The 22,793-nt window shown below is 58.5% G+C and overlaps 10 protein-coding genes across 10 annotated transcripts; 5 read left to right on the top strand and 5 right to left on the bottom strand.

Moving 5' to 3' along the window:
* Positions 1 to 7: 7 nt before the first annotated feature.
* MYCTH_2298958 (uncharacterized protein) lies at positions 8 to 1,094 on the top strand. Its single transcript, XM_003660485.1, has 2 exons — positions 8 to 448; positions 607 to 1,094. Exons 1-2 carry the CDS (start codon positions 143 to 145, stop codon positions 919 to 921), a joined length of 621 nt encoding a protein of 206 aa, XP_003660533.1. The 5' UTR covers positions 8 to 142; the 3' UTR covers positions 922 to 1,094.
* A 945-nt stretch (positions 1,095 to 2,039) lies between these two features.
* Positions 2,040 to 3,308, top strand: MYCTH_2124224 (uncharacterized protein; the record flags this gene model as incomplete). Its single annotated transcript, XM_003660484.1, has 2 exons — positions 2,040 to 2,517; positions 2,647 to 3,308. 2 exons carry the CDS (start codon positions 2,040 to 2,042, stop codon positions 3,306 to 3,308), a joined length of 1,140 nt encoding a protein of 379 aa, XP_003660532.1.
* A 654-nt stretch (positions 3,309 to 3,962) lies between these two features.
* On the top strand, positions 3,963 to 6,177 carry MYCTH_2298956 (uncharacterized protein). The gene is made up of 2 exons (XM_003660483.1): positions 3,963 to 4,514; positions 4,582 to 6,177. The coding sequence occupies exons 1-2, from the start codon at positions 4,156 to 4,158 to the stop codon at positions 6,113 to 6,115; spliced, it is 1,893 nt and encodes a 630-aa protein (XP_003660531.1). The 5' UTR covers positions 3,963 to 4,155; the 3' UTR covers positions 6,116 to 6,177.
* Positions 6,178 to 7,324: 1,147 nt separating this feature from the next.
* On the bottom strand, positions 7,325 to 8,562 carry MYCTH_2107938 (uncharacterized protein; the record flags this gene model as incomplete). The annotated part of the gene is made up of 2 exons (XM_003660482.1): positions 7,325 to 8,020; positions 8,164 to 8,562. The coding sequence occupies 2 exons, from the start codon at positions 8,560 to 8,562 to the stop codon at positions 7,325 to 7,327; spliced, it is 1,095 nt and encodes a 364-aa protein (XP_003660530.1).
* Positions 8,563 to 9,864: 1,302 nt separating this feature from the next.
* On the top strand, positions 9,865 to 11,198 carry MYCTH_2298952 (uncharacterized protein). Its single transcript, XM_003660481.1, has 2 exons — positions 9,865 to 10,296; positions 10,422 to 11,198. Exons 1-2 carry the CDS (start codon positions 10,093 to 10,095, stop codon positions 11,055 to 11,057), a joined length of 840 nt encoding a protein of 279 aa, XP_003660529.1. The 5' UTR covers positions 9,865 to 10,092; the 3' UTR covers positions 11,058 to 11,198.
* MYCTH_2124220 (uncharacterized protein) lies at positions 11,176 to 11,787 on the bottom strand (the record flags this gene model as incomplete). The annotated part of the gene is made up of 1 exon (XM_003660480.1): positions 11,176 to 11,787. One exon carries the CDS (start codon positions 11,785 to 11,787, stop codon positions 11,176 to 11,178), a length of 612 nt encoding a protein of 203 aa, XP_003660528.1.
* Positions 11,788 to 12,259: 472 nt separating this feature from the next.
* On the bottom strand, positions 12,260 to 13,186 carry MYCTH_2298951 (uncharacterized protein). Its single transcript, XM_003660479.1, has 2 exons — positions 12,666 to 13,186; positions 12,260 to 12,581 (listed from the first exon to the last, which is right to left on the bottom strand). Exons 1-2 carry the CDS (start codon positions 12,895 to 12,897, stop codon positions 12,475 to 12,477), a joined length of 339 nt encoding a protein of 112 aa, XP_003660527.1. The 5' UTR covers positions 12,898 to 13,186; the 3' UTR covers positions 12,260 to 12,474.
* Positions 13,187 to 13,638: 452 nt separating this feature from the next.
* On the bottom strand, positions 13,639 to 15,585 carry MYCTH_104945 (uncharacterized protein). The gene is made up of 4 exons (XM_003660478.1): positions 15,405 to 15,585; positions 15,199 to 15,293; positions 14,072 to 14,967; positions 13,639 to 13,996 (listed from the first exon to the last, which is right to left on the bottom strand). Exons 1-4 carry the CDS (start codon positions 15,455 to 15,457, stop codon positions 13,916 to 13,918), a joined length of 1,125 nt encoding a protein of 374 aa, XP_003660526.1. The 5' UTR covers positions 15,458 to 15,585; the 3' UTR covers positions 13,639 to 13,915.
* Positions 15,586 to 16,333: 748 nt separating this feature from the next.
* On the bottom strand, positions 16,334 to 17,963 carry MYCTH_2298945 (uncharacterized protein). The gene is made up of 2 exons (XM_003660477.1): positions 17,616 to 17,963; positions 16,334 to 17,045 (listed from the first exon to the last, which is right to left on the bottom strand). Exons 1-2 carry the CDS (start codon positions 17,771 to 17,773, stop codon positions 16,532 to 16,534), a joined length of 672 nt encoding a protein of 223 aa, XP_003660525.1. The 5' UTR covers positions 17,774 to 17,963; the 3' UTR covers positions 16,334 to 16,531.
* Positions 17,964 to 18,830: 867 nt separating this feature from the next.
* Positions 18,831 to 19,435, top strand: MYCTH_2124216 (uncharacterized protein; the record flags this gene model as incomplete). Its single annotated transcript, XM_003660476.1, has 4 exons — positions 18,831 to 18,925; positions 18,976 to 19,138; positions 19,202 to 19,272; positions 19,303 to 19,435. The coding sequence occupies 4 exons, from the start codon at positions 18,831 to 18,833 to the stop codon at positions 19,433 to 19,435; spliced, it is 462 nt and encodes a 153-aa protein (XP_003660524.1).
* Positions 19,436 to 22,793: the final 3,358 nt, after the last annotated feature.

Below are 22,793 nucleotides of genomic sequence, written 5' to 3'. Positions count from 1 at the left end.
AACAAGATTGGGTGCACGACTTCATCATCCATTCAAACCGCTGCGATTTGGCTTCTCCGGATCCTGACCTGCACCCTCGAATCCCCGATCGCAATACGCAACCCCGAGAAGGAACACTTAAGTGACCGACCGGCCGACCACCATGCCTGACGCCGCCGACGACCAACAGCTCAACCTCCCCTCGCTCGTCGTGATCCTGGTGATCTCGGGGCTCATCATCCGCTACTTTTTCTTCTCATCCTCGTCAACACAGTCACCACGCTCAGGGAGGGCGGCCGCGGCGGGAAGCGACCCGGCGGCGCTGATGCGCGCGCGCGAGGCGGCCGCCGAGAGGATACAGCAGATGTTCCCCCAGGTGGACCGGCGCACGGCGCTGTGGGATCTCCAGCGGACGGGGGGAAACGTGGCTGCCACGACGGAGAGGATCCTGGCGGGCAGGCTGGAGACTGTGAGTCCACTCATTCTCTCTCTCTCTCTCTCTCTCTCTCTCTTTACATCGCCCTTCTGCTTCCTTTCCCTCTATTCCATGGGTCCCACGATTTTCTGTTATCGTCACTGGTTCCTTCGAGGATGAACAAGGGCTAACGAGTCAACTTTTGTGTACAGCCACCCATCACATTCCAGCCCCCTCCGCCTCCGGGCGGCGGCAACGCTGGCGCTAACGTCACGACGCCGCAGTCCAAACCTGCTACTCCCAGCCCCTCCCATCCGGATCTGATTACGAGGTACAACTTGAAGGACAAGCTCAACGCGCCTCTCGACGAGCCGGAGGGTAGCGGCAAGACGTCCGGGAAAGGGTGGAGCACGAACCGCGAGGAAAGGCAGTCGCTGTTGCAGAGGAGGAGGGACCAGATGATCCTCGAGGCGAGGAGGAAGATGGAGGCTAAGATTGCTGCCGAGAAGGCTGCGGGGCAAAGTTGATGTGCTTTTGGGAAAGTGTTGTATCATTATCATAAGACAGTGTTGGGATAGGTGCTGTCGTAAGCAGATACGTACGAGGCTGCAAGGCGTGTTCACCTGCCGCCGGCTCGCTCTAGTCGTTCGAGTTGCATAGGCTGATCTACGAATTACACCATGATGTTGTCTGCAGAACCCAGGAGAACACGAGATTGTGCGCTCTCAGCCCTCAAGACAAAGCTTGCTCGTTGCATATGTAAATATCTGCGGGAGCGGAGGAAGGCGGTCACCAGGGGATCATCACGACGTCGGCCTCCCAGGACAGCAGCGTCACTGCTTGTTCACCATTGTACCGACTATCTCCAAATCATTAGGGGATATCTTCCACTGTTAGAAATCTCGAGAGCACATTGAATATGAGATGCCTAAGTGTATTTTTGTACGGGAGTACGGAAGTACACTCCCGCGATTCTTGTTACGGAGGATATGACGATAAGGTGTGCCGAGCCTCGGGCAAGGTATGTATGTATGTATGTATATTACGGATTACATACCCCAAGCGTTGTTGCCGCACGCTGGGGACGCCTACTTAGGTAATGCCCCACATCCCTTAGCTGGCCCTGATAAGCTCTCTTTCACATGTCATCTAGTGTGAAGTAGAATTTTGGTAGCATCAATCTCTGTTTCGGTTCTCTCAGGGTCCAGAGCTGTACCCATTGGTCAACTCGAACTCCGGTTTCCGCTTGACAGACTGGTCTATCGCCTCGCAATTGTAGAATATATACAAAGTAAACAAAAAGGAGGAAAACAACGGGGTTTTGAGGACAGAACACGGACGTGGCGCATCGAGAGATGCACGGATTATGCACAGAGGCTGTACTCCGTCAGACTTGCTTGATACCGCCTTGCCCCTCATGACTCCATTCCGCAACCGTTGGGACCCATATCATGCAAGTAGAACATAATCCTGGCCGCTTATCCATGTGAGAACTCGACTCCTCCTGACGCACCGTGTTTTTTTTTCCCGCCCATCCCTCTCCTGTTTTCTCTTCTTCCCTCGACACACTTTATAGACCCGGTCCTACTTTCCGGCCACGCACGGGGGACGGGTCGAATAGCACCAAGGAAGAGCAAGCATCGCTATGTTGGGAGGTCCCATCAACTATCACACGCGCACCATGCCATTCAGCGACCCCATGTATTCCGAGGACCGCTCGGAGCTCGGAGGATGGCCTGCCTTGGGCGTCGTAGACATGCTCCGCCGCTTCACCGACCTAGTCGCAACCTGGTCGATGGCCGGGACGGAGGCCGGGTGCCAACCTACGGCAATGCACCACCGCGCCGTCCATGAGGATAGACGGGAGAGGATCGAGACAGCAGGAGGAGCGAAGGGGGTGGCTGGGATGACTGCGGCACCGGGGGGGCCAGAAGAGGCGAGAATGAGCCTGAAACCCGTCGTCGGGCCAGCGCTGGAGCACCACGCAGCCGTACCCGACCGACGAAGCGTCGACGTCGCGCTCGCTCAGGGGAAATGGTTCGTATCTATCATTGCCTCCCTGGCAGCCGTCCTGGGATTGCCCGCGACAAGCTCGGGAATCGACTGGAAATCCGCCAGCCAAGGTTTGTACCCCCTTCCTCCCTTCCTCCCCCCCCTCTTTTTTTCCCCAAACACTTTGAACAAGCGTACGGGAGCAGAGTAAGGGAGTCGGTCAGCTAAAACACACACACCCCTCCATCACCGGTGGGCAGGTCTGGATCTCGTCCTGAACGCGAGCCGGGAATACATCACCGGGCAGGAGACGCGCCACAACCAGCACGCGGACCACGACGCCTACTTTGAGCGGTCGGCGTACATCAACGGCACGCAGCACATCCTCCGCGGCCTCCCGCGCGACCTCGACCCGGCCGAGGCGGCCATGCTGCACCGCTCCATGCCCCGGGCGCTCAGTGCGTCTTGTAACCCGCCGCCGGCGGCGGCGGCGGGGGGTTGGGGCTGGAGCGGCGGCCGAGCCCGCAGGGGGGGGCGGCGGCGGAGCAGCCGCGGCAAGCTGCAGGGGCTGGCCATGTTCTGCATGTACGCGGTGTACTCGATCGCGATGTGGGCGACGCCCAAGCTGGCCGGGTTCGGGACCCGGCTGGTCGAGGCGGAGCAGCGGCACCAGTACGTGCCGCGGCTGCTGATGGCGCTCGCCGCGCTCCTCCAGGTCGTCGTCCTCGCCCTCCACTGGCTCTCCGGTTGCTGGCCCTGCCAGGCGCTGCTGATGCTGCTGAACTACGCCCTCGACTGCGTCCGCGGCGTCGTCTTCGACTTCAGCGTGCACGCGCACGAGCACGAGCACGAGCACGAGGCGGTGCGCGAGGGGGTCGTGCCGGGGTGGGGGGAAGAAGATGCTGTCAAAACTGGGATCTAGGGGCTCCGCCAGGTCATTTTTTTTTTTTAATTGTTTATGGCGGTTTCTCCTTTTTGGTATTTTTTCCCCCACCCTTTCTTTCCTCTATCCGACTCACTGTCATTGTTGCGTGCCTTTGGAGTAAAGAGTCTAGAGGCGTTTGGAACGGCGTTTGACTAGATCGGTTTGGGGATCAGATGGTTGTGGATGGCGCACAAGGTAAAACGGAAGACCGGTACGGAGTTTTTGTGGTAACTTGCGACTAGATTCTGACAAGCAAATGCTGGCTATCCGGATTACTGTGTAGTCGTTGGGGCTTACCTCAGGTCGTTTTACTCCGTAGGGGAGGATTTACACTACGGAGTACGTACCTACTTTGTGTAAGGTATGCGCACACAGTGAACATATCCACCCTCTGCCATCTCTAGAAAGCTCAACCTCGTCAATCAGGTACCCACGCACTACTGCGGTACCTCGTTTGCACTCCGTACGAGTTAAGATATTCCGTACCTTTCCTCAGGTACCCGAGAGCTGCTGAGTGGGCTCAGCTAACCGCGCTAAAGCTAGTTAACCTAGACGCGTCAACGGTCGAATCGGCGCGATAAGATAAGCAATTGGCCGCTGATCCCTAGCGAGCTTTGGAAATTTTCTTTTCGCCTTTTTACTCGGCGGTTCTGATAAACTACTGCCGGACCCGACCCAAGACCCCGACAGAACCCCTCGTCGCCTGTATTCGACGATTGCCCCGTGTTGTATACATCCATAATCCATACCGTTCTTTGTTCTTGATACCTTTTCTTTACAGAGATCAGTGAAACATTGCCGACCCACTGACGATCATTCCGAATCGACGAGCTCGCGCGCAGATATGATGAAGACCAGCCTTTTACGGCAGGCCGCCGCGACCCGCGTAGCCCTCGCCGTCCGTCCGGCTCAGGCTTCATTCAGGGCCTCTTCGGCCGTCCTCGCTCTCGCGCGAAGCTCACGACCGTCCCCGGCCCTCCCTCGTCCCGCCAGTTCTCTACTCCGGTTCTATTCGGCCGAGTCCGCAGCCCCTCAGACCTCCTCCGATAATGGCTCGTCAAACCTCGTCACTCGCTTCGAAGACCTGCGCAGGCTCGGCGTTCATGAGCATCTCGTTAACTCCCTCACCAAGGGCTTGGGCTACGAAACCATGACCGATGTCCAAAGCATGACCATCAGTCCCGCGCTTGCCGGGAAAGACGTGTAGGCCATCCCTCATCCTTTGTCGAATCGCGTGCACACGGCTGGCTGACGTGCGCCGCCACTTCAGTGTTGCCCAGGCAAAAACCGGTACCGGCAAGACCTTGGCCTTCCTCGTCCCCGTCATCCAGAGGCTCATCGCTAGCCAACCGGAGCTCGCATCCCCCCGCGCTGGCGGCCGCGCCAGGTCCGACGACATTCGCGCCATCGTTCTCTCGCCTACCCGTGAGCTTGCCGAGCAGATCGGCGTCGAGGCGAAGAAGCTCTGCAGAGGCACCGGCGTCGTGATCCAAACCGCCGTCGGCGGAACTCAAAAGAACGCAATGCTGCGCAAGACGCGTATCGAGGGCTGCCACTTGCTGGTCGCCACCCCCGGCCGCCTGCACGACCTCCTTTCGGACCGATCCACCGGGATTGACGCTCCCAACCTCGCCGCCCTGGTGCTGGACGAAGCCGACCGGATGCTGGACGTCGGCTTCAAGGCGGAGCTCGAAAGCATCCTCGACTACTTGCCCCATCCCGTGGACGTGCCCCGCCAGACCCTGCTCTACTCGGCCACCATTCCCAAGAACGTGGTCAACATTGCCCGAAAGTTCATCAACCCGACCAACTTCGAGTTTGTCCAGACGGTGAGAGCAGACGAAGTCCCGACGCACGAGAGGGTACCGCAGTTCATCGTCCCTTGCCGCGGCTTCGAGAACCTGCCTCCCACCCTCCTGGAACTGGTACGCCGCGAGCTCCGCAAGACCTTGGACGACTCGGACAAGCTCCCGTTCAAGGCCATCGTCTTCCTCCCCACGACGTCGTCCGTCCAGGCCTACGCAACCATCTTCCGCCGCCTCAAATTCCATGACCGCCTGATGCCGAGGATCTTTGACATTCATTCCAAGCTGTCCCAGGCGGCGCGGACGCGGTCCGCCGATAATTTCAGGCAGGCCAAGAGCGCCATTCTCTTCTCCTCGGATGTCTCGGCCAGAGGCATGGATTTCCCCAACGTGACCCACGTCATCCAGGTGCACCTCCCGCAAGATCGCGACCTGTATATCCATCGTATCGGCCGTACCGGCCGTGCGGGCAAGCAGGGCGAGGCCTACCTCCTGACCGCAGACGTCGAGATCCCCGCCGCCAGGAGCCGGCTTCCGGGTCTGCCGATCAAGCGCTGCACCGACCTCGAGTGTGCCTCGATGGACGTGGCTCGGGCGGCCGACGTTCCTCAGGTGATTGAGGACATCAAGAACGCTGCGGTAAAGATCCCCTATGAAGTCGTGAAGGACACGTATGCCTCGCTTCTCGGAAACGCCATCAAGGACGTCGACAAGCAGGACGTCGTCTACGAACTCAACAACATGGTCAAGTACATTTTCGGCTTGGACCAGCCCCCGGCCCTCTCGACCAAGTTTGTCAATCATTTTGGGCGCCACATCAAGGGCTTGCGGACCGTCACGGCCAGGGATATCGAACCCAGGAGGGAATATGGCAATCGGGGCGGCAGCTACTCGGGCCATGGCGCCCGGTCCGAAGGGTTTGAGAAGTTGGAGCGTCTTGCCGCCAACGAGAATGGCGGCAGTCGTGGTCGGGCTCGGGCCCCTCGCCCTGCCTTCTAACTTCCTGCCAAGGTCGGGTGGTTCGCGGCGAGTTAAGGGGGGGACACTTGGCGTCCTCGCCCGCTTGAACACTCTTCCCGCGACATTTAGGAAGCTTGTATGTGTACGATTACGGATCTTGGGCTATTTGGTTTCCCTCTTTGCATCCTCTATTTCCCCCTCCATCCCATCCGCCGTTGTGCGACAGGGGAAGATGGCGTTTGCAGGCGTGTTTTGGGGTGGGGAGGGAGGTTGTTGACACACACGAAGGAAACTCGCATCTGCCTTTGAGAGGCGGAGCGAGCAACACAAAAAGCGAGGGATGAAGTTAAAGCACAAAGAAAATGAAGGGTTGTATTTCATGATCTCGGGTCGTTGGGTCGGTCTACAGGGAAGGGATAGAGATGGGGCTTCTTACGACGTTTGTCAGTTTCTCTCTGTTTTTGGTGCATCGGGCAAGGCGGTTTTGACGGGTGACAAGCTGCCCATCTCTCATCTCTATCCAGCTCTGTCTCTCTCGTACATATAGTAGATCTTCTCGGCATGTCCTTTATAATGTTAGCATTGTATAATAGGAGAGTAATGACGGAAATGGCTTTCCCAGTCAAAGAGTTGCAGGTTGTGATACAGAGAAGAGGGGGCGCACATATTAATATATTCGAGCTTCGTGTAGTCCGCCCCCCGTGCTCCGTCCCATGGGGAGAAGCGGCTGAAAGTCCTAGCTCCGGCGCCTGGCTGGGACAACCCACTCCTTACCCTCCGGGCCCTATCATCCCGAATCCAGTGTTCTTTCCTCGCGCTCTTTGAAAGGGAAACTCCCAGTTCCCAACTACGGCCGGCACGCCATCTCCCTTACTGTTTTGTTTGTCTATCCGCACAACCCGAACCCGAACCCGTACCCGTACCCGTGTCCCGACCTGACGTTTCCAAAGCCCGTTGTATCGCCAAGTCTTCTTCCCTCCTCCTCCTCCTCCTCCTCCTCCTCGTCGTCGTCGTCGTTATTTCTTCCAGCGGGGTATCATCTTTTGTCCACTTTCTGTTCACACTCCGTCGTAGCCGACATGATTCTCCTGTCCCCTCAACAAGAACAACAGCAACAGCAGCAGCAAGTTGAGCCAATCCCAAGTGGTTGTAGAGTACAGTGTTTAACACGTTCTTTTCTTATTCTTCTTCTTCTTCTTCTTTGCCTGTTTCCTCTCTTTGGCTGAGACGCCCTGAAAAAAAGAGTAATCAGGCTCTCAGCAGGGTATGGGCATCCCACACCAGGACCCTCTGATCCCACCCGGCGGAGGCCAACCAGCCGCCCGTGCCGAACAGGCACCAATCGACTCCCGTGGCGAACTCGGAGTGGCGGTTCATGACGCCGAGCTGGGTGCCGACGGGGATGGTGTTGGGGGGGAGCTGCTGCTGCTGCTGCTGGGGGGCGGCGGAGCCGTCGGACCACACGCGGACCGTCATGTCGTAGCTGGCGCTGGCGAGCACGTCGCTGGCGTGGGGGCTCCAGGCGAGGCGGCGGACGGCGTACTCGTGGCCGGGCAGGACGGCGACGGGCCCGGCGGCCGGGTTGCGCAGGTCGAAGGTGCGGACGACGCGGTCGACGCCGCCGGTGGCGACGACCGTGTCGCGGTACTTGTTCCAGTCGTGCGTCAGGATCTCGGCGGGCACGGAGCCGCCGAAGGTCTGCCCCGTGGAGAGGAGCGGCAAGGGAGCGCCGGCGCCGCCGGTCCCCTGCGGGGGCGCGTGGGCCGGGATGATGGTGGTCAGGTGGTACTTGGCCGACACGGGGGTGCGCAGGTCGAAGACGCGGATGTGCGAGTCGGAGGAGACGCAGGAGATGATGGCGGGGTTGGTCGGGGAGAAGCAGGCCGAGTAGGTGCAGTTGCCGACCGGGAGGGTCTTGAGCGAGGTCGGGCGGGAGGGTGACCACTGATCGCGGGGGGAGCGGAGGAGAGGGAGGAAGGGGGGTTACGCGTTAGCCTGGATGAATACTTGTTTGTACAAACAAACGAGCACGGTAGAGGGAAACCGGGAGGAAACCGGGAGGGAAAGGAGGGAGGAGGGGTTCTCACAATCTTGACGGTGCCGTCCCAGGAGCTGGAGATGAAGCTGTCTTTTGCAATTGGATTCCAACAGACGGAAAAGGCCTCGCGCTTGTGCCCGGCAAAGTTCATGACGGGGAAGCCACCGGCAGTCAGGTCGAACAGCTTGAGGGAGCCGTCGCCGCAGGCCACGACCACCTGATTTTCGTTGATCTCGGACCAGGCAAGGTCGTACTGGGCGTCATTGGTGTCGAAGCCCCTCTCGAGCTGGATGCCGGCGGGGCCCAGGCCGAGGACGAAGAGGCGGCCATTTCCTACGATGCCGTAGTTGGCCGACGCGGCAACGGCGAGGCGCGAGTCGTAGTAGGGCGAGTACTTGACCGCGTACGGGTTGAAGCCCAGGGTACGGAATTCGAGCATGGACGCCATGGCCGGTCGCCGGGGGGGGGGGGGGGGGGGAACTGGTGCGCTACTGCGCGCGCGCGACACTGACGGCAACTTTGGCGATGTCGGCGAGCGGAGGGGTGACAGTTTGGGCTTTCGGCACTGCGACTTGGTTGCCGGTAATACTACTAAGAGTGAGAATGACGGCGGGGCCGAGACCTCGGCTCATTCTTCTTCTGGCCTGCAAGCGGCTGCGGGAATGGAGCGGTGCCCCGCCATCCCCCACGGTGGCCACGGTGGGAATCTGCTTTTCTCGGCAGAGTGCTCCTCCATCAAGTAACGTTGAACTAGGTATGTACTGTACCTAGCACCTCGCACGCGGGCAAGTAGTACTGCGCTAGGAAGTAACGTACCCCGATAGTTAACACCAGTACCTTCCAGCATTGACCACGTTAGTATCAGCTCAACGGCGGGACTGCTGGTTGCAATCTCTTTATTTTTTTTTTATGTTTCTTTTCAATTGGCCGCACTTACCAGTCACAGCAGAAACTAACGGTCTAGGTTAATCCATCCCCTACCGAGGTGTGCGTGCCAGATATTCTAGGGACGAAGGCGAGACGGCATGCCATCTTTAACTATTACTATTAGGTATCTGGTTGCGCGGCTCTCCGTCCCAATTCGAGTCACGAGATACCGTTCCCGTCTCGTGCCCTGGATGCCCCACAACTCTACGCCCTTTCGTTCTCGACAGCGACGAGGCGCGTCAAAAACCGGGATGCATCTGCGACTTCGATCCCACTACGCCATCACGGGTCGGTATCACTGCAGCCATGTTGTGTAGCGCAGCCCCGTCATATGAGGCCCCGTTTGATCGGCCCTGTCAATATAGCAGCGCCTATACTCTATAATATTATTACTCTGCGACCATGGATGCCTTTGTAACGAGAAAGAAGCGCAAACCCGACCATGTCCCGACTGTTGGGCCATCTGTGGACAAGGATGAGCCCGAGGAGTCGACAGATGTGAAACTGGCCATCCTATCCTCGCTTCACCCGACTGTTGACCAGGAGACGCTGCTTGACATCCTGCTCGCCCACGACGGCGACGTCGAGGCGACATCGCAGACCATCAAGGCTCGACTGCCAAGGAAACCGGGCCCAGGGTCTATGGTGGTTGCGCAGTCTTCCCTGCGATCCTTTGCCGTCAGCACGGCCGGTGTCGACCCTTCTCCGTCGCCAAAGCGGGCCAAGGTGCTCTCCCGAAAGGGGGCCACGCTCCATCTGTACGACCCCGTCGACATTAGCGAGCACACGCCCTGCACTGTCATCCACAACTTCTTGCCTGCCGAGGAGGCGAACTCCCTGCTCAAGGAGCTGCTGGAGGAGTCCAAAACGTTTGAGAAGAGTACCTTCAAGCTGTTTGATAATGTCGTCTCGAGCCCCCACACCACGGGCTTCTACGTCGGCAGCTACAAGGAGCTCCAGCAGCAGAAGCACGAGTACGTGTACAATGGTTCCAGGATGACGGTATCTCTCCATACATCCCCCGGCTCGCCGTCCTTTCGACTCTGCGCTGATGGGCATGCAGGATGTCCGAACTCTGACGCCGCAGCTTGAGCGCGTCAAGGCCCGCGTGCAAGAGGCGGTCAACCGCGAGATCCAGGAGCGCATCCGCACTCGCTACGGCGGCAAGAAGCTCAAGTATCAGTCCCCCGGGCCATGGACGCCCAACGCAGCGTTCGTGAACTGCTACAACGGGCCAATGGAGAATGTCGGCTGGGTAGGTCCCCCCCAAATCGGCCTGCTCGACCAGGAGGGGAGAGAGGTTTCCAACCACCCCTTATTGTCTCGAGAATCTTGCCGGACTGACGCGGAAAAAAACCCCATTCCATTCATTCATTCCAGCACAGCGACCAACTGACCTACCTCGGCCCGCGCCCGGTCATCGGCTCCCTCTCGCTGGGCGTGACGCGCGAGTTCCGCGTTCGCCGCATCCTGCCCCAGGACGACGCAGGCACGAGCGCCGAGGCGAGGGACCAGAGTAATAACAATAACAACAATAACGATAACAGCAACAGCAACAGCAACGCCGACTTGACGGGCCAGATCGCCATCCACCTCCCGCACAACTCCCTCCTGGTGATGCACGCCGAGATGCAGGAGGAATGGAAGCACAGCATCGCCCCAGCCCAGGCCATCGACCCGCACCCGATCGCGGGCAGCCGGCGCATCAACGTGACGTACCGCCACTACCGCGCCGCCTTCCACCCGCGCAACACCCCGCGGTGCCCGTGTGGGATCCCCGCCGTGCTGCGGGTCGCGACCAAGAAGCGGGAGAACCGGGGCCGGTATTTCTGGATGTGTCACGCCGGTAACGTGCCGGGCAAAGAGGCGTGCGACTTCTTTCGGTGGGCAGAGTTTGACGAAGACGGGAATCCGCCGGGTGTGGGCCGGGATGGGCCGACGGAGGAAGCAGTAGACCGGGAAGGAACTGGATCAGGGGAGGAGGATGAACCTGGAAAACCGGACGAGGGAGGGTGAAAGCAACACAGAAGAGATCCATCGCCACTCCGCGGCCTTCCGAAAGTGACAATATACGTACGCGCATTACCAGCATCACACAGACCACCGACTATATATGTATTACTTTACTTAGTACCTACCACCAGCCTGTCCAGCCCCATCCCCGCCCCCTTTCCTTCCCCTTCTCCTTCTCCTCTTTGCCCGTCCTGGCCTTCACACTCACCATCCCACTACACCTTCCCACGCCTCCAACAACCGTTCGCCCCGTCTGGCCCTCGCCGTCCATCTTGGCATCGACTACGACAGGATCGAGAGCAACGGGCGCAGCGTCTCCCCCCATGAGCCACTTCCCCACGAGCCCGCGCTGTATCTCTGCCCCCGTCCGCGCTCGTTCCCGGGAGCTAGTGCTTCCACCGGAGTGGCCGGCCCTTCCATCTCCTGACGATGACGCGAGAGGGTGCGGCAAGCGTGACGACGGCGTTGGCTCACTCGGGAAGGACGGGGACGACAAAGACGAAGAAGCAGAAGAAGCGGAAGTAAAAGAAGAAGATCGGGATACCGAGGCGGCTCTCCTGGGACTACCCGGGCGGCGGTAATAAATCTTTCGCCGGACGGTTTCCGTTGGCGACGTCACCGCCGCCGCCGTCGCCGCCGCATGGCCTCCTTCCGGATGACGCCCTGTGAAGCCCTTCTCCGAACTCTCTCCGCCATGCTCTACTTCGACATGGTCGCCAAGGGGAAGAGCCATGGATGGCGGTGCCATGCGGCAGAGGCTGGCCCGGTGCGTCGGGGATTCTCCGTGGCTAGGCTTGTCGTACCGTTCCTATCGTTCCTCCGAGGCCAGCTGGGACGCCTTGGGCTCCGACACACGTATCGGTGCTCCGCCGTGACGGCCACCTGTTGGGCCGATGTTGGGTCGCGCTTGGATCCATCGAGATCGTATGACGCGCTGCATCACGGCATGCGCCTTGTCCGCCCCCCAATGCGAGGCAACAACCTCGAATAGGCGGTTCGGGCGCGGCGTGCAGGGCAGCGGCGACCATGGCGAGGCAGAATTGTGCCGCCTGATGCTCGCGGTGGCCGTCGTCTGGATCGTCGTCTGAATGCCCGAGAGGCCGTCGGGTCCAGGACTGCTTGACGGTACCGACGTCAGCTTGCTGCTGCGCCTTTGCGGGTACCCAGAGTGGCGGTAGGTCACGCGGATCTCGAGATACTCCGTCACAATGCCGCCGAGCTCCACCTCGAGATCCTCGATCAGATCGTCCGAATTTTGCCGGACGTGGTGGGTGCGCGGTCGATGACGAGCTGCGGGTCCCAGTCGGATCTGGGCTACAAAGAGCAACCGGGATTCCGGGTGCAGTATCCTGTCGTTTTGGTCAGCAATACCAGGGGGTCGGTCGGGGGCGACCAAGCAAAAAAAAAAGGACGAACGAGCCTACGTCGGGCATGCCTTATCGCCGAGCACCTCGACGACCGTGCTCTCTGAGAGGGGAAGTAGTTCTAGCGAGACGTCGTACAAGAAGAACCCATGCCGCGGTGCACCTATTCGCGAGTGTTAAAAAAAAAAAAGAAAAGAAAAGAGACAGATACTGTGGGCCATTCGATGCTCTCGCTATCATAACTGACCTTGACTTGACCGTCTGTCACTGGCTGGGTCGTATAGTCCCTGCTCTATAGCGGCTGTACTCGACCCCTGTACGGACAACTGCACAGCTACCCAAATGGTTACGACGCCGTCATCTGCAGTTGCCGGTTCAGGGGTCACCACGATCTGGGGAACGAGCGTATGAACAACAGCTGGGAGCGACGGTAAGGAAGGACAGCCGGCAGGATTCCCGGCCCCAGTCTTGGCCGGCATACCCGAGGTGCGTGTATGGTCGTCTGACCCCCCCTCCTCGCCCAGCACAGGGGAATACCGTGGACGGCGGTCCGACTGACGTGAGCCTGAAGTGCATGAGGTGCATCGTTGATACTCAGGGGCGACAGGATAGGCCAGCGGTGCGGCTATTCGACCCGGGCTGTCGTAAGCAGACTGCGCGCAGACACGGCCTGATATCTGTCGTACCCAACCATTGACGGTCCCTGGGTCCCTGTTTTCGTTTTGGGTGCAACCAACAGCAACAGGAAACGCGGCCCGCCCACCCCGGTCACCTCTTATTTTTGGGAGCGCCAGGGGTCGATGCCTGTCCAACGATCCGAAGGGGCTGTCCATGCAATTGCCTGACATCTCGCCTTCTTGGCTGCTCCTTCGCGGGTCCGTTGTGACTCGACCGCTCCCCGTCGAGGTTAGTCGCTTCGTGATATGCAGCGGTCTCGGCACGGCGCGCCACGGGGTAGCGTCCTCGTGTTGACTGCCAATCGCCATCGCGGGGACCTGCCCGTCAGCACAGCGCTCCACCGCCGCGGAAGTTTGCTCCGGCCCCGGCCCCGGCCCCGGCATGTCAGTTGCTGGTCGCGGAACTGAAGGATACATGACCTAGGAGTTTTGTGTGTGTGGAGAGCTGTCTATTGGAATCAGAACACCCTGTCGGTAAGCGAAGGAGGAAGACGAAGCAGACACGACCGCCAACACTGCAAGACGCCCATGTGCAATACCGGACTGGGATGGCACTCTGTGTGTCCTACCGAGCGGTATCTTCTGCCGTAATCATGTGAACAAAGGATGCGATATGGGAGTGCGTAGATGCGCAGATGCGTGTTGGTAAATGGAGCAAAAAGTCGACAGCAGAAGCATACGGATTGCCTCCTCCTTCCTAAATTTCTCACGTTCCACTCTCTGAAAGCGTGCCTGCCGAGCCAGTTTCGCGATCACTGTCCCGTTCTGTAGCCACAGAGAGGGAAAGTCGCTTGGGGCACTCCGCTCTTGCACAATAACACTATGCTGCCGCGCCAAGCGTCCGGAGCAGATTGGACTTCGCCCCTTCGACCTCGGCTTCGTCCATGTTCAGGAAGTTAATCTAAGGGGGGGGTGGGGGAAATGGTCAGCCTGTCCGGGGTCACCACAGCGAGAGGGAAGAAACCGGCAACGTTACCACTTCATCCGGCGCCCCGGCATGTCCATACAACACCCCCTCGGACAAGCTGGACGCGATATTCCTCTTTACTCGTTCTTCCCAGACCCCTTCCCAGTTCCACTCGTCGGGACGTTTCGTCGCCGCCGCCGCCGCCGCCACCGCAGCAGCAGCAGAAGCAGCAGCGCCTGTTGCAGCCACCGGCGAGGGAGCCGGACCCTTGTCCGCCTGCGCTCCGCCTTCCCGCCCGGGAATCTCGCCTGCTCCCGACGGCCCCTTCGCCGCGACGTGCCGCCGGTGCGTCCGCCAAGCATGCCACGCGCCCGGGTTCCCCGCGGCCTCGAGCGGGATCGAGTCGAGCACGTCCTCGTCGTCAAACGTGCTCCGGATGTACCGCAGCACCTCGTACGTCGACACCTCCTTGGTGCTGCCCGTCCCCGTCCGCGCATAGCTGCCGGGCGCCGAAACCGAGGACGCGGCGGCCGACACGGCTGACGCGGGCGTGGTCCCGGTGGCCGTAGCCACGGGCCTCATGGGCGTTACCGCCACCGCGTCCCGGTTGCCCTCCGTCTTCGCTCCCGAGCCCCCCGTCGAATCACCACCACCATCACCGCCACCACCACTACTAGAAGCAGCCTTGGCAGCTACGGCTATGGCCGCGGCCGCAGCAGCCCTCCTCCCGCGCCCGAACCAGCCGGGAAACCCATGCCTCAGACTGAAGCCACCGGGGGGCAGCCGCTCGTCGTCGTTGGCGCTTGCCGTGCCGCCGTCCTGCACGTCGGTCGAGTACATGTACGTGGTCAGCGGCGTGATGAGGGGGTGGAACATGTCGGTAGAGAAGGTGACGAGCGGCGGGAGCGCCGGGTAGGCGTCCGGGAAGGAGATGTGGAAGCGCAGGATGGCGGGGGCGTAGGGGCCTATTTTGTTCGTCAGTGGTCATACATACTCTTCTCCTCCCACCCTCTCTCTCTCTCTCTCTCTCTCTCTCTCTCTCTCTCTCAGCCATATGCACGCTCTTTCTTCTTTACATTTAAATCCCAACTCCCATTCTTGATGTCTCTCTCGTCCCCCCCCCCCCAAAAAAAAAAAAAAAAACTGAAATGCATGGGAGAAATACAATGGTGGTTGAAATGGGGAGGAACGCGTACCTTTGCGCACAAACATGACGCCCGACCAGAGAGTTGGGTCGCCTGGTGTGAGACTGACAAAGATGCCATGGGGACAGGCGTGTTTGAGACCGGCGCTATGGAAAATCAATCTCGGTTAGTTTTGATCAAGCCGATAAGAAAGAGAAAGGAGATAAAAAACAAAGGCAAAGGCAAAGGAACAGGTTGGGGTTGTGGAAACGTCATACAATTCAGCGAGGAGATGCTGTCGCTTAACGGCGGGTAAACTGCTCGTACTCATTGCTGATGGTGTTGGGAAAGAAATTTAAATATCTGAGAGACGGGTCATGAAGTTGTGCAAATGGTGCTTTGCTTTTCGGCCAAAAAAAAAAAAAAAAAGTAACTATATGAAGGCATGCGAGATGAGATCAATGGCTGATTGATGAGTGAGTGACTGAGCGTTGTTCGATGCACAGCTGCGACACATATCAGGGCTCATCTGGTGCCAAGCCTGGTGAAGGAAGGGTGCGCAGAGGCAGGGGTTAGGGTTATGGGTCGTCCTAACTCGGGTGCTCATCCGAACTTCAGAAACAGTACACACGAGGTGGCTTTTCCTCGGCTCCCCATCGCTTGTTGTCCGTGTTGATCTCAAGCCTGGGAATCAACAGAGACCAGCATAAATGACTCAAGGGCTGACTTCCTTGTTACGAGCACTTGTTTCGGCGGCACGTTTGCCAAGCCGTGTCCCGGTCGTGCCCCGGCGTGCACAACAGTGCAAACACCCTCCAACTATCTATCCTGTGACAGAGGTTCCCGAGAGTCATGGGCATTGGAGCGGACAGCTCTCTTCCGTACTCATTCCGTACACGACTCCCCAAGTCACACCGGGTTCCTAATAATGCTACCAGTTTTGAGTTCTAGCGAATCTCCCGACCGTCGCACACCATACCGGGCACAGTGCCCTACAAGGAGTGTGTAGTGTACGGATTATCCGTATATCCCTCGCAACACGGCTCAAGTTCCGCACTCGGTTCCCCCCTGCACCCTTGGACGAGCGCGTCGCCGGCCCCCTTGCTAGCTACACCGTAGTTAGTGCACCCTCACAACGCATACATACATGCACGTACTGTACATCCCACAACACACGCACACACACACGCCCCCGCCCCCATTCTAACCGAAAATCGTGGACCCGTACCCGGTCGAGAGGGGATCGACAGCCATTGGACGACCGCATCCACGAGATGCATGCCGCTCATTCCCGTCCCTTCCCGTCCGGGCCGGACGCATGAAGACCCCAGCCCGCAGATATTGCCCCACCCCTGCTTGGACGCGCGAGGTCGCTTCCCCAAGCAGACGTTGGCCAGGTCGGTCTTCAAGGCGACGCCAGGCGGGCCTCGATCTTCTTCCTCTCCTCCTCCTGGCGCTGCGCCAGCTCCTCCTTGGAAGCGTCGTAGCGCACCGAGGGCTTGTTGAAGGGGTTCTCCTCGCTGCGCTCGAATTCCTTCTTGATCCTCTCCTTCTTTTGGTTCAGCCGGAGACCGGCCCCACTGCCATCCGCTTCCATCTCGGCGAGCCGCCTCTCCTCAAACGCCGCGTACGCCGCCTTGTACCGCCTCTCGGGATGCCTGTCGATCTTGGTGTCGGCTCTGGACGTCAGCGACAGCGCGTCGAGCGCGTTGTCGATGCCGGATGCGTTGAGCGCTGGCAGGCTCTTGCCGCCGTCGTCATCGAGCTGCGACAGGTCCAGGCCCTTGCTCTTCTTAACCGCCGTCTTGGCATTCTTGGGTCCTGATCGTCCCGGCGTGTTCCTCTCCTCCTCGGCAAGCAGGGCGTCGCGTTCGGCCTTCTTCCGGGCCTGCTCCGCTTTCTTTGCGGCTTCAGCTGCTCTGATTGCGCGGGCAGAACGTCAGCACGACCGTCAACGTCTTGCTATCCCCGCACTCCGCTCCAGAGGCGGAACAGGTTCGATAAGCAGCTACAGAGACATTTTAGAGTGCCACGGAGAGTGTTGGGGGGGGGGGGGGGGGAGGGGTTGGGGTTGGTTGGGAGAGGAAAGAAGATGGAGGGAGGGGAAGAGGGGTTGTGTGCGTGCGGTGATGCGAGCGCATGTTGGTCCGCCCACGGTCCTGGGGGGCTCTGGACTGCATCGAAGAGGCTGTAATCAGGTCATGGTGACAGAGGTAGCGATCGCCCCGTTGCCCCGAGCGAAGCTGGGCGGTACATACAAACACAGCCAGCTGAACTCCCGCGCCACCTCCTCCCCAATCAATCCTGACGGTCGACCCGACCGCGCTTCCGACGGCAGGCCGCAGCAGGCCTTCCCCCAACGTTCCGTAGAGCACCAAAGGACAGGCGGGCACTGTAGTCCGTACAAGACGAAACAAAACCAACAAGGGGAAAAAACGAAGAAGAAAAGAAGAGAAAAAAAAGAGATAAAAATGGTCCACTCCACTCACTTTTTGTCATTCTTCTTTGCCCCCTTCTCCCACTCGGCCGCCTCTAGAGCTTCTTGCTTGGCTCGAGCAGCCTCCTCCTTGGCTGCGGCTGCTGCGGCCTTGCGAGCCTGTCCCGCCGCCTTCTTGCTGTTCACCTCAGCCCCGCCTTTCTTGCCCATGGTTCACATGCGGTCCCTATGGCCGTCGATCCGTCACTTGTGTCGCTGTGCCTATGTCTGTGCCTCTTCTTCCTGTGCGCGTTCACCGTTTGTTTGGTCGATAACCTGGTCAGCTGGTCAAGCGTCGTTTCCGGATGTGGCCGCGATGAAACTGGGAGCAAAGGAACCTTGGAGCCCAAGGTTGGAAAAGGTGTTGATTGTGTCACCTCCAAGACGGACCCATAGCGGGGTTCCGCCCGGTCAAATTGACCCAACCTTGCTTGCTACGCTAGAAAGTGGGGTTCCTGCCTCACCAGCGACTAGTTGACGGCTGCGGCACCGCTCAAATGCAGCCTCGGGGTGTACAGCATTGAACGATCTGCTGTGTAAAAGTTGGCCGACATTCCATACCGGGATCTTTTGTTAGTTTCAAAAAAAAAAAAAAAAAAAAAAACCCTAGAGCCTCGAAAGCCGCCAAAATGCGTCAATTGCAGTTACACCTGCTGCTCACCCGCCCACGCCCTTGTTTCCCGAGTTTCGCCTTCCACAACATCCCGGGGCCGCCATGAGCCGGGTTCTTTTGCTCGGCTTGTTTGGTCTTGCATCCGTCAATATAGAGCAGGTTCACAAAATGTGGCGCCCTGCGCCGAGCCAAACGATCCGCCCTGTCAGTCCGCTGCGAGCAACTCGCCTTCTGCTCCCCTCGCTGTCGCCCCAACCCCCCGGGATTGTCGTCCCTGATGTGTAAAAATCCGGATCGAAGCTATCCGGCATACACATTGCCGGCGTTTCCGTTCACTTGTTCCGCGTTTCTCCAGAGGAAAAGGTTACTCTTGGGTCCGAGTCCTATAGCATCCTCCTTTTCTAATTGTACATACGTACTCCGTACATACATGCAGCATGCGGGGCGCTACGAACCGTTATGTGTTGGTCAGCAACGGCCAAACTGCGCCTTGATGTTTTGGCAAGCTGGTGCAGATCCCAGCCCCTCGGGATCCCTCGAAGGGAGCGAGGAGCCGCCATGCTACCTGTCAGGTCTTATTCGGCGGTATGTGCAGCTTGTTTGACGTTGCACAAGATGGAAGACGGGGCCATCGACTTCCGTAGGCGCCCAATGCTGCGTGACCGCGCCCTCTCACAACAAGCTGTAGTCACCGAGTCATCAACGTCCACGTATGCTCTATCTGCAGCTGATTACTCTGATTTCGCGGGGAAAAAAAAAGTCACCTAGCGGCATGGCCCTATGGGATCTTCGACGAGCTGCTGGCTGTCAACACGTGCTCTTGGGTTAACCAGCCGCGGCAGCAAGCCATTGCCCTCGTTTCCTCGCTCAACGGTACTTGGGTTGAATGGCCGGCGGAATTTGCCGCCAATCATGACCGAAATGTAAGTCGTTTTCTAGGCTTTCTCGATCCTCGGAAGGCTTTCTTGTGCTGCAATGTCCTGCAGTCAAGCATCCCGCACACTCCCCGTTCATGCTCGCCTCCCGCTCTGGCTGCAACCCGCAGGTTTAAGGCTGAGTATGTACGACCAGCACTTGCATCATGCAGGCGAGAAGCCATTGAGTCATATCAGCTGAGCTCCATCTCTGGGCGTAATGGCCTTAGCGACATCGGGATGATCGGCCCGCACGCTCCTCCCCGGCAACCCAAGGCCGGCGTATGGAGGCGTCGAGATGTGTGACGTTGGCGCCAGCGAGCTTTGCGCACCGGGAAGAGAATGGCCAGTGGTCCAAGCCACCAGGTGAACCAACCGCTGATGTGTGATATACGGAGTAGACGCTAAATTCGTTGCGGCGTTTGTGCTTCCTGCGACGCGCAGGGTTGTGGCTACACACCGGTCAGACTGCGGCCACCAGAGGTAGCGGTTTTGTGCAAAACGGAATCTCCGTCGGTTTTCGATGACCGGACGGGAATCCAGTCACAGTTGGGCTTGGGATCTTGCTGTGTTGGTGTGGGATGTGTGCAGTTCGTTGGCTCCAGCTAAATCCACGACAGGCGCCCTGCTCCTTCCGCCAGGCATGCGCCTCTTTGCTACATGTTGAGATCGGCCGTTGATAGGGGGGAGAGGAAGGGGGGGGACTTGGAAGCCGACGTGCTGAGCCTTCCGAAGGCCTCGGGGGCTTCACCCCCGACCCACGGGGTAGTGCGGTTGACAGTATTACTCAAAGACGTCGTGCTGATGTTGTGCGGTCGAACGGAAGGGGAGCACAACTGCACCCATCTCCAATCGCGCAGTACCGGTGAAGAGATGTCCTGTATGCACATACGTGACGCCCCGGAGCCATTGGACCGTTGAGACCATATGATCTTCTGGAAAAGTGAGTGGCTTGTGTTGCATTTCCTCCGCGGCCCGCTGTTGCTCGGGAAGAACATGGCAACGCGGAGCCGATGGCTCGGACAGACCTCCCGAGACACAATCCGGGCTCGAGAGCTCCTATTCTACGGTTGACACCGGAATCGGTTTCCTGAGACTCAGCCATGGCAGGGGGAGGGGGATCAGATGACGGAGAATGAAGTCCGAATGTCTCTCAACGACGTCATTGCCAACGGCGGGAAAGCTGGATTTTGGACGGGGTGAAGGGGTCGAAGAAGACGTCGGATGTTGTGAGCTTAAAAATTTTTTTTTTTTTTTGATTCGGAACCGTCAGAAGAAGATGGAGATGGCATTCGGTGAACCCGCGGGGCTTTCTAATCCGCGAACTAGCACGCCAAGGAAGTCGCACTCTGAGGCGAACCTTGGGAAGATGCCACCCGCCCTGCTCGCGCGGCAAGTCTGCCCGAGGTGCATCGGGCGGGGCCCCTGTGTGCTGGCGCCCGGTGCCGACGCTAAAAGCAGACGAAACCCGCAACCTCGACCATGGTCTTGGGCCAGAGCGACAAGGTACGTACATACATATGTATTGTACATACAAGGGGTGGTGGTTTGAGGGTAGCGCGGCACTCGCGTGAACTAAACGGTATATCCGCGATTCCGTTTTGCCGTTTGCCACACCGTCGGAGCCCAGGATCGGCCTGATTACCTGAAGCTCATTGCGCACAACTGGTATCGAGTGCGACCTGCGACTACAAGTATACCCGATATCCGCCTACGGCCGGCCCAAGGATGCGTATTTGTCATCCGGTTGTTGTCAGTTAAATCCCAGTGATGATCGACGGTCCTCACTGCTCTGGCTTGCCCTTCTCATAGGGAGCCCCGCCAATGGCCCAGCAACGCGGAACCGAGAATGCCCAATCCCATGTGCGCGGGTTTCAATGGGGAAGCCAAGAGTCAAGCGCACACAGCACACTAACAAGTGGCCCAGCGATTGATTCCCTTACCAGTAGGGACTGCTACCTAGTACGGAGTACCTAATTAAGTCCTGTTCTCTACACTACATATGAGGGACGCTTCACCCCTGTGGGATGTTTGATGGTTCCCGAGCCACCGGATAGTTATCCGGTACGATAGTGATACCTTCTCACTACTAGTACACTACACAGCACAAGCACACGTGCATGTCTAGCGAAGCGAAATGCGTTGACCGAAACTTCCTGTGAGTTTTCTCTCCGAAAGCGGCGGCTCTCGAGAACTTCGGCCGAGTGCTCTGGGAGGGTGGGGGAGAGAGGGCTCGACCCACCAATATATGGCTTGTATTAGTAGATGATCATTAGTGTACAATTCTCGACGCTCAACTGCGTGTAAGAGTACTGTACTCAGATAACTACTCGTATATGGAAGACTAATAACTATTGGGGGCGTGGCTACACTAGCTTTTGTCGAATGACAGGGGGGAAGTGGGGTGTAATCCGTATGTAACTTGGCGAGAGTCAGAGGTTGAGACAGTGAGGGGCTGGCAGTTTGTTGAGCCACCCTCACTTCGCGCGGGATCCCGGCTGAGCTCCAAGCCCAGGCAAAGGGCAAGCGCACACCGCCACGAACGGAACGGAGCAGATGGTGTCAAAAAAAAAAAAAAACCTCTTTCCAAGGCGTCCAAGGCACGCCCAACTGACGTCTTTGCCCCCGATCTTCGAACGGTTCAGTGGATCTCGATTCTGGGTTAGCTGCCGCCAGGTAGGTGAGCTGGCTGCATACACACACTACTGTGTACGTAGCAGCACCAAACAGACTGGCTCCTGGCGAGAGCAATCATCGGAGTGGCACTCGTCCATCCTTGGCCCGGCTTCGACCCGGGCGCGCTGGGGTCAATCTCAGCTCTGGCTTCAGAAAGGCTGGATTCGGGCTCAGCCGCCACAATAGCACTCCGCTAATTCGGGTACTTTGTGCGTGTACGGATTACATACATATTGTACCATCTCGGCTTGCGCCTCGTACGCTGTTTGATTATTGATTATTAGTACTTACATACCTTGGTGAGCACCTGGTGTTTTTTCGATTAGCGAGATGCGGAACCGCACTGCGACGGCTGTCACGGCTTTGTGGTATGACAGGGCTGCAAAGTCCCTCCTTGCATCCGTCGGGCACGAGATACGTAACATACAAGGAAAATAGATTTGGAAGAGGGTGTCAGGTCTCCGTCTACCCTCATTCAATCTGAAACACGTCATCGCCGGATCTCAAAACCGAAGCACATGATTCCTCCTCTCTGCGCGCCCGAAGCAAGGCGGAGGAGGTGACCAATCAGCTCGGAAACCAAGTACGCAGTATGTATGTATGTACACTAGTTAGATGTTCGGGTCTGCCGCAGGTCCGCTCGAGTATAGACCGCTCCTCTGCTCAGAGTTTTCTGATGAGCCCACCCTGCAAGCCGCGACAGTCTCTTGAGCAAAAAGCCTGTGCAGCGATTGCCGTCAGTTCCCTGCGAGCCCCAGGAGCAGTGCAGGATCTGATCCGAAGATCGGACAATGCGCACTGTATTCGTGTTTCTTCCCTGCCGGCAGTGGCCAGGAACAGGGCACATCAAGAACCTCGCTGAAACCTTGCACCGGTTGTTGATTGGTGCAAGCTTACAGGCGTGGTCGGAGATCGACCATGTTGACCCCCGGCCCGGCAATCTGGTTGGGCTACCACATAGGGAAATTTCATTTTCTGGAAGCAAACT

This window comes from Thermothelomyces thermophilus, chromosome 1 (genome assembly GCF_000226095.1).
Source record: "Thermothelomyces thermophilus ATCC 42464 chromosome 1, complete sequence".
Lineage (NCBI taxonomy): Eukaryota > Fungi > Ascomycota > Sordariomycetes > Sordariales > Chaetomiaceae > Thermothelomyces > Thermothelomyces thermophilus.
The sequence above is the reverse complement of the archived record's forward strand: the minus strand, read 5'-3'. Positions and strand labels throughout refer to the sequence as shown.